General features: G+C 44.2%; 1 protein-coding gene across 1 annotated transcript in view; it reads right to left on the reverse strand.

Annotated features, from left to right (window-relative positions):
* LOC307072135 (leucine-rich repeat and fibronectin type III domain-containing protein 1-like protein) overlaps positions 1-7190 on the reverse strand; it is a gene marked incomplete at both ends in the record, with an annotated part of 42377 nt that extends 35187 nt beyond the window's left edge. Inside the window, 6 exons of the mRNA XM_079731330.1 lie at positions 1240-1620; positions 1865-2022; positions 3013-3256; positions 5177-5430; positions 5819-5970; positions 6998-7190. Of these exons, the coding sequence (XP_079587456.1) occupies positions 1240-1620; positions 1865-2022; positions 3013-3256; positions 5177-5430; positions 5819-5970; positions 6998-7190 (1382 nt within the window). The remainder of the gene's footprint in view (positions 1-1239; positions 1621-1864; positions 2023-3012; positions 3257-5176; positions 5431-5818; positions 5971-6997) is intronic.
* Positions 7191-8873: the final 1683 nt, after the last annotated feature.

The raw sequence follows: 8873 nt of genomic DNA on the forward strand, positions 1-8873 counted from the left end.
AGTCTGACAGCTCATTGGTCAATGGGCAGCAGCTCATTTGCATTCAAGCTACAGACACCAGAAACAGCGCATTCTGAAGGGACTGAAACAGAAAAGAATAGCGGTAGGCAAGATTTATTTTTCCTAAAAGCTACATCCAGCAAACACATACTGCTTCAAAAACTGGCTTTCTGGAACTCAAATACTATGTTTACTTGTTGTGATAACGCCATAATATGTCTCCTTTAAGAGAGAAATATCATGCACCCTCATTCCTCGTTCAATATATAGAGATATGTGTACAAAGAGATCTTCTAAAGTATTGACTGCCCACGGCCCTGTCAGAAATAACTTTGTATAAAACGTGATATCATTCATGGTTGCAAATTAGCGTCTTACTGTGTTTGAAGCAGTGCTACTCTTCGATCGGCTTTAAATGAATTTGACATGTTTTTTCTGTTGCCATTTTGTTATAATTGTGAACTGTGAAAACGATACTGTATTCTATGGGAATGGCCTTCATAGGCATATCCATCAATTAGTAGTTAAAACCAAGCATTAATCTGACCCCTTATTTTGTTTCAGCAACTTACAGTTTTCAAATGCGGCAATTCACTCTTATCTAGATGTACAACAGACTTAAAGTAAGCCTTAAAGCCTGCACTTTGCTCAGGAGACACAAAGCACCACATTTAATTGATCTCTTTCTCTCTGTCTCTCTTTCCCTCTCTATCCCTTTCTCTATGTCTATTTTTCTCTAGAAATCTCTCTCTCTCTCTCTCTCTCTCTCTCTCTCTCTCTCTCTCTCTCTCTGTCTGAGCATGAACTTGTGTTTTTGTCTGAAATCGTTCCAGCTGATTAGATATAGGTTTTGTTTTTTATGCAGATGACAGGCTTATCTCTACTGGCATCATCTGTCAACAGCTCTCTGCCTCAGAGCAGCTGCTTGCGGCTAATTCACTCTCACACACACACACATACACACGCACACACACACACACACACACACACACACACACACACACACACACACATACCCACATAGGTACACACACACACACACAAACACACTGAAACACAATGCGATTTAATATTCACTTGCAGTAGTGTTTATAAATACCAAGACACACATAGAAAAAACACACTCACACACACACACACACACACACACACACACACAGAATAGCCCACAGAATAGCCCACGACAAGACGTGAGCTCTCAGGAATAGTAGCTGAACATTGTGACGTGTGTGAACATACCTGTACACCAACGTGTCGTCCCCGGAGCTGTTGTACTGGACCTGGAACATCCTGACGCCCGACGTGAGGCTCTGGCTGTTCCAGCGGACCAGAGCCGAGTTCCCCGTCAGCTCCACCAGAGAGACCCTCCGCTCTGCCCCCCGGCTGTCGTTGCCGGGCAGCGCGGCCTTGGAGGAGATGAGAATGTCTGAGGGGGCGGGCTCGGCCGAGGGGTCTCTGCTGCGGCTGGTGCTGTTGGCTAAATGCGGCATGGCGGTCACCACCAGCTCCACGCGCCCTGTGGACTCGCCCGCCGCGTTGGATGCAATGCACGTAAAGTTCCCAGAATCCTTCAGGGCCGTCACGTTTATGTCCAGGCTTCCGTTGGGATACACCATGGTCCTAAACACACAGGTGTGGTAGGAATTATAAGCTTTTGACTTTCTGAAATGACCAAAATATTATGTAGAATATATGCTGTATAAATATATATATATATATATATATATATATATATATTCTATGTATATTCAACATATATTTAACCCTTTTTGTGGTGTGGTGCGACAACATTCCACTTCGTGGTGCAAATGGCCTACAAATTGAACAAATCACATACTGGTATCTGATATTATATGTTTTGCACCTAGAGCTGTTGGAGATAAGTCTCCCCTCAGGGCTTATCCAGTGAACCTCAGGCTCGGGGTCACCGTTGGCTTTGCACTTGAGGCTGGCGGGCTGGCCCTCCAGGCCTAGCGTGCGCGGCGACTTCCGGGTCAGCACTGGCGGGTCACAGATGAACTCCTTTTGACGTTTGAAAAGAGCAAAGAATCTAAATGTATTTCAAATTCCTTCAAGACATAGGAATTCGACACACAGTGGGAACCAATATTGCATTTTCATTGCAGGAACCAGGGTCTAAATTGAGTTATGGGTACATTATTTTACCCCTCAAAAGGTCCCTAATCTGGTGTAGTACTTGCAAAAGCACTGAACATCCCTGATTGTTTGGTTTTTGTCTTGGATACCAACGTTCTCCGAAAGACTGATGATCTATTTTGAGTTATGGAACAGGGAAACAACCTAAAAAACTAACATGGGTGGAATCAAGAATGCACATATTACCGTAATTCCGGCAAACTACCATTTGCTTCCCTATTTTATTGAATGATTTTTATAATTGAATCCTCTCAACACAGAGGATATTTTGATGGAAGTACAGAGCTTACGCTTGTGTTCACTGGCTATATGAGGTTCAGGGTTGAGTCTATCGGCCTATTTCGCTGCTGCCATACTTATTGGAAAATGCTGCATTTTCGCAGTGATGTAAATAGTTGAGATGATTTCATTGATCAGATTTTTTCTCACTATTTATTTCTCACTATTTATTTCTAACTATTTCATGACCTTCATCTGTTTTATGTCCGTCGAAAAATAACTTACTTTGCCTAACCTTCGCAGGTCTTTGGACTGCGATGGAAATGCAGACAACAAGGTGATGCAGGAACCTTTTTGTCCCGAGAAATGTAAGGCTTGGGACTGTTGAGATGTTCTGAGTGAGGGGCAGGCAAAATGAGATTCTCCTTGTCCCTTCTCCTTTTCAATCAGGGAATGTGTAGATAGAGTTGCGTTTGTGCGATTGTTAATCCCCTTTTCTTCAATAAAATCAGGAGTTGTGCATTACCATGAGCGGAATATATTTTTATTATATAGTAGAGATTAGTAGAAATATATTTTATTTTTGTAATTTTCCCATTTTCGTTCTCCATCTGAAAACGGAGACGGGGGGCTCACCTCCTCAGGGATGGTCCAGAAGTACTTGGCGCTGAGGTCGTCGGGGGAGGCGCAGGTCTCCAGGTCGTCCTCGCGGGTCAGCCTCCGCAGCCACAGCAGCTCACAGTTACAGTGGAGTGGGTTCCCGCCGAAGCTCAGCACCAGCGACGACAGCGGCGAGCCCCGAGACTTGGCGTACACCGGGATCCTCAGGAACAGTGGATCTGGGGGAATCTTCTTCAGCTTGTTGGACGTCATATCCAGCCTGGGAACAGAGTGGGTGGGCGGGTGCACCAGAGAAACCCACAGATGGATGGTAAGAGAGGGAGGGGTCTTTAGAGGTAGCAAAACAAACCTCCTACATGAAAATTCCATTTTGAGCAGAATGAACTACACCAACAAAATATTACAGCAATCATAATACCTGAAGGACGTGTTAAAAGCATTAAAGCATTTATGTTACATTTACATTAACAGCATTTAGCAGACACTTTCATCCAAAGCAACGTGCAATAAGTACTTTTGTCAGAAGAAGGTGAAACAATATATCACTGTCGGTACAGTGAGGATGTTCATAGAACCAAGTACCAAGCACTAACAATCACTAGGTTAACCCATTCCCCATATATATCAGCGGAGGCTTCTCCAGTGAGGAGAGGGAGGAAGATCCTCTTTAACATTGTTGAGAATAGCACCCCCTATCGCCTATTGACAATTACTGCTGGAGGACGTTCCTCCCTCAGCCTCCATTGACTCCCATTCATTTCTCTGGCAGTGTTGGCGGCGGATAACATGGGGTTCAATGGGAGAGAGGAAGAATTTCCTCCTCTGAGTCGGTGTGACAAGCTAAGGGATCGGAATCGCGCCAACGTCTATTCACAAATAGGCTGGAGCCCTGGCTGCGCTATGAACAAATAAGAAGGAGTCCTGGCTGCGCTATGGACCAATAAGCAGGAGCCCGTGCTGCGCTATGAACCAATAAGCAGGAGCCCTGACTGTGGAGCAGCCCGGAGGGAGGGGTTATCCCCTTAAGTCTAGGCTACGAACCAACAAACCCGCTCAGTCATATGCCTCGTTTCCACCGAGTGGTGCGCTACATTTCGTTGCGGTACAGTGCAGCTCTGTTCGTTTATATTGGCATCTCCACCGAGCGGTGCGGTGTGCATTGGTTCACTTATATTGGCGTTTTCTCCGCCAAAAGTTGGGCAAGGTCCCGAAATAAACCCACTGAGCCTATCTATTTTTCGACACTCCTCCGTTGGGTTACCAAGCCGTCTGAAAGGGTGGCGAAAATGTGAAGCTACTCACTCGGTTTTCTGAAATCCCTATTAAAATATCCCGTTTGGTATGGCCAGGTCACTGATATCTTTGCAACACAAACAGCGATTAGGATTGACTTGATCTATAAATGTAGTCCCTCAATCCCAATTGGCATAGCCCCATGACCAACATTCTGAAACATCCATTAACATCCACAATTGCCTCAAACAATATTAGCCTTACAGCCCATGTAAATAGTTGTGAAATATTGTTCGAGTTGTTCTTTTAATTGTTTGTTACTCTGACCGTTCTGTTTGATATTGTGGAAAGAATATTATGATTAAGAGCATGATGCATTTTAAATGGCTTCACTTTTGGTCTTGTGTCTTTATTTTTCTTAAAACAATTGTAGCTGAAAATAAACCTAGCCAAATACAACCAATAGCATCAGTCATTGAGGGCAAAAATAGGCACAATGATCGGCCCAGAATTTTTAATTTACTTTTACAAATCAAGAGTAGGCCTGATTTGACTAATTGGCTTTGCATCATTTCCTTCTGCCCTTGTAGTCAAAGACATGCTGCCCACCAGCTTTCAAGGTACAATGCTGCCACTGGTGGATTTGTGTCCATTTTATTCACATAATTATCCCTCCCTGCTATTTTGTAGTTCACCAAAACACCCTGAAACAACCTGAGTCTCACATACTTATGCCACCATACCCCACTAACAGTGCAAGCAGGCCAATGGCAACCAAGCGCGCAGTCTTTCCTCACTTTAAAAAACACCAGCCGCCACTGATATATATACAACATTCATAATAAATGTACTGCATTCCCAGATTTGGGCTATTTCCTTATTGGTAGAGAACATAGCTGCCATCGATCACCACATGGCCTGACTCTGGGCCGTCTCGTCCCTTTACCTGGCCAGCTTGTGGAGGTTGGTGAAAACCCCCTGGGGGACGTTCTCAATGAGGTTGTGGTCCATGTTGAGGGTGTTGACGTTGGTCAGACGCCCCACCGTCTCCCAGGGCGCCTGTGCCAAGTTGTTGTAGCTCAGGTCCAGGTCCTCCAGCGTGGTCACAAAGTCGTCAAAGGCGTGCGGGGAGATGGAGTGCAGCTGGTTGTTGGCCAGGATCAGGTGGCGCAGGTTGGTCAGCCCCTTGAAATGGTCGTCCTGGAAGGTGGAGGAGAACCAAGGAGAGAAATTGAGGAATACATCAGGAACATTTCGTTAGCCTCATAGCATAATTACCTAAATCATATCTTGGCCAAAGAGAGGTCATATCTTTGTGGGGTCTTACCTAGCTCGGCTCTCCTAATGCTGCTGATTCCCTGTGCCTCATTGGCTATATCCTAAGCCAATCAGAGTGCTTTTTACATTCCATGATCAATATCTGCCTGAGTCATCTATTTGACTTGGCATATTTGCAGCTAAATTCAAGGTGAACCTTATAATATGACATAGGCAAACGATTAGAAAAATCAAGATAATCCGTAATGAGAATAAGTCAAAATCCTGGTGCTGGCGTTGCAGGGGTTGATTCCGCTGGCGGTTTGTTCACCTTTATCACAGTGAGCCTGTTTGAGTCCAGGTGGAGAGCCCTGAGGCGGCGCAGGTCGCTGAAGGCTGAGGGGAGGATCTGACTGATGGTGTTTCTGGACAGAGTCAGGTGGAGTAAGCTTGTCATGTTGGCAAAGTCTCTCCTTCGCACCGCTGTGAGTTAAGGGGAGACACAGAGACCTTTGCTTAACCCTTGCTGTTGTTATACACAATGTGCTGGTGGATAAGGCCCAAAGATTAAAAGGATATTGATAGGGTCATCACAAGCAATATTTATTTTGGTGTATTCAAGTGAATGCAATGGTTAGACCTTTGTTAAACAATTTGCTAAGTTGTGTACTTACATTATCCCAAATGTTTCAAATAATGTTCCACAAAGAGTAATCATACGTTTATTCAAGGTAAAGTCAATTTAGATTTGGTGAGTTTGCATGTCAACAATTTCACATTCCTGTACCCCGTGACCTCCTTACCCTTAACTACCACAGCATATTGATGCAGCTAACTTACAAGTGGCTCGTGCCAGCTACTAAGCCAAAGCAGAGTTCCCAACAATGATACCTTACTTTGGCTTGCCATCCAGGTATTATTATTTATTTAATTAGTCCGAGAGCAGGAGGCCATCCGGGATCTATAGTGTTTAGTAGCTCTCGATGCACACTCTAAATGTTCTTGTGCGGGAGGAAGGATAGTTGATGGCTTTTCCCTGCAGAGAGCTCAGCTGGCCAAATTCATTAATATAATCAGTTCACACACAGTATCAGAGATGCCAGAATGACCAAAGAAACCTAATCAAACCTCACTTTAAACATATAGAGACCTAAGTCATACACATTCACATTGTACATAAGACGTTCATCTTGATGCTTCCGCTGCATGGATGCGTTACTTTTAACATTCAAAGATGCAACCTGTAATATTTGGCCTACTGCTGAATAGGTCCTCAATGGCATTTTACCAGGAACTTATTGTGTCCACCCCATTTGTAAGAAACAACCAAATGCACTACAAAAAAAGCTTTCAGTGAATCTGTCCAAAGGCGTGTAAATAAAACTTCCTAAAAAAAGTAAAAGAATATATATTAGGGTATGCTTTGATTCATTTTATATTCCGGGAGGAGGGCGACGATCAAGACGTTCCACCAATCAACTCCAAACTGGCGGCAGGAATTGGAAGTCACCTGTTATGAAGTTTTCCTGCAGTCGCAGCTCCACGGTGCGCCGGTCGATGGCTGAGGGCACGAACAGCAGCCCTGTCTTGGAGCAGAGGATGGCCAGCGACGGAGAGAGGCTCTGGCACATACAGCGCTTGGGACAGGGCTGGCCCTTGCAGGCCACGGCCAGGAACAGTAAGGACAACCACAGCCGCTCCATCGTCGACCAACGGGACCAAGGCAGCTGGAACGAGAGACAACACAAAACAACAAGACCACTGGTGAAACGTGGTTCTAAAGAGATAGAGGAGATAAAAGACATGGGAAAGGATGGATAGATCTTCCTGAATGAGGAAGGGAAAAGAAGAAAGGAAAAGGAAAGACATCTATTACACTTCAAACATGTGGTCACACATTTCACGTTTTCGACAAGTGTGAACAACTCTTTGGAATGACGTAACAATGAAAGTGGTTTCCAGACCTTATTACATTCAGACCTACTTACATTCCTGGCACAATATCCTTCTAATGCTATGACCGTTTTTGTAAAATGTTACCAATATCCTTCACGATTTAAGTCAATTACTTGTTTTGCCGTATTTTCTTTTATTATCTAGGCCTTTGTATTTTTCCATTTCAATGAATAGCCAGAGGGACAAGTGACAACCAAAAAATTCCCATTAGGAAAATGTAAATTTCATTGAAAAGGACTATTTTCTGCCTGACAGTGCAAAGAGAAGTGCTGGGAAATTACAGGAAGGGAAGTAGCAGATGATGAAACTCGAAAATGATGGAGTTCCTACCATCAACAGAACCACTAACGTGTTTGAAATGGTTCACCGATACAGTGTTCTCTGCAAGTGAATCTTCCCATATAGATGAATGGAAAGCAAGACAGTGATGGATAGACAAAGAGCAGACAAGCAAAGCACTTTGTACTGTTATATAACTCTTGGCCTTTGCTTGTGCGTCACTAAACCATATTGAACTTGTCTCCTCTGTATAGATCCATCCATTTCACCTTAAGAAAGAGAAGGGCCAAGGGGATTTCCCATAATAGCACAACATAAAGGTTGTTTCTGTGCGACGCTATTTCTGACTTCTCTGACGTCGACCAATACCGAAATAACTTTGGAGTGCATACGCGCACGTGTTTCAGAGGGAAAAAGTTCTCAAATGCCTTATAAATGCTTGATCAATGCATTCACCATTTTGTGTGTGTGTGTGAGCCCGTGTGTGTGTGTTTTCTCTCTGAGCACTATATGTGCATTCAGACCTAGATTTAACAGCACTGCATTGCCTTTCCTGTGTGACTTCCCCCCATCCCCTGCCACACCCCACTGGCCCTCCACAGTACCACCACCTCCCAGCTCCCCCGTCCCCCGCCTCACACCCCACCAGCCCCCCAAAGTACCATCACCTCCCAGCCCTGAGCTCGAATGGATCAATAAACATGGATTCAAGGATGTGTAAAACCCCACCTATGGTATTCATCATGTTTAAGTATTATACGCTTTTTAATTCTTTGTGACAATCCATTCGTACATACATCTCCACCTTCAAAGGCCATCCAGCGTGTGTAAAACCATATCCCACAAACGTTTCACACAACACAATCACCGGAAAATCGTATTGTGCATGCCATTCATTCTGTCTGAATGAATGATCAGCCTGATGAAAATACGGTTCATTTTTGAAGGAATTTTGAGTGTGCCTGACTCTGGCCCATATATTAATACGTATTGTGTTAATTGATATTGTGTGTACAAGCAGACTAGTTTAACCGCAAAACGCTGTTGTGTGCTAACTTAGCCACCAGCCACCGGTGTGTGTGTGTGTGTGTGTGTGTGTGTGTGTGTGTGTGTACGGGCAGACTAGTTTAAATTTAAATACAGGTTGATGT

Source organism: Pollachius pollachius (genome assembly GCF_949987615.1).
Source record: "Pollachius pollachius genome assembly, chromosome: 3".
In the NCBI taxonomy this organism is placed as follows: domain Eukaryota; kingdom Metazoa; phylum Chordata; class Actinopteri; order Gadiformes; family Gadidae; genus Pollachius; species Pollachius pollachius.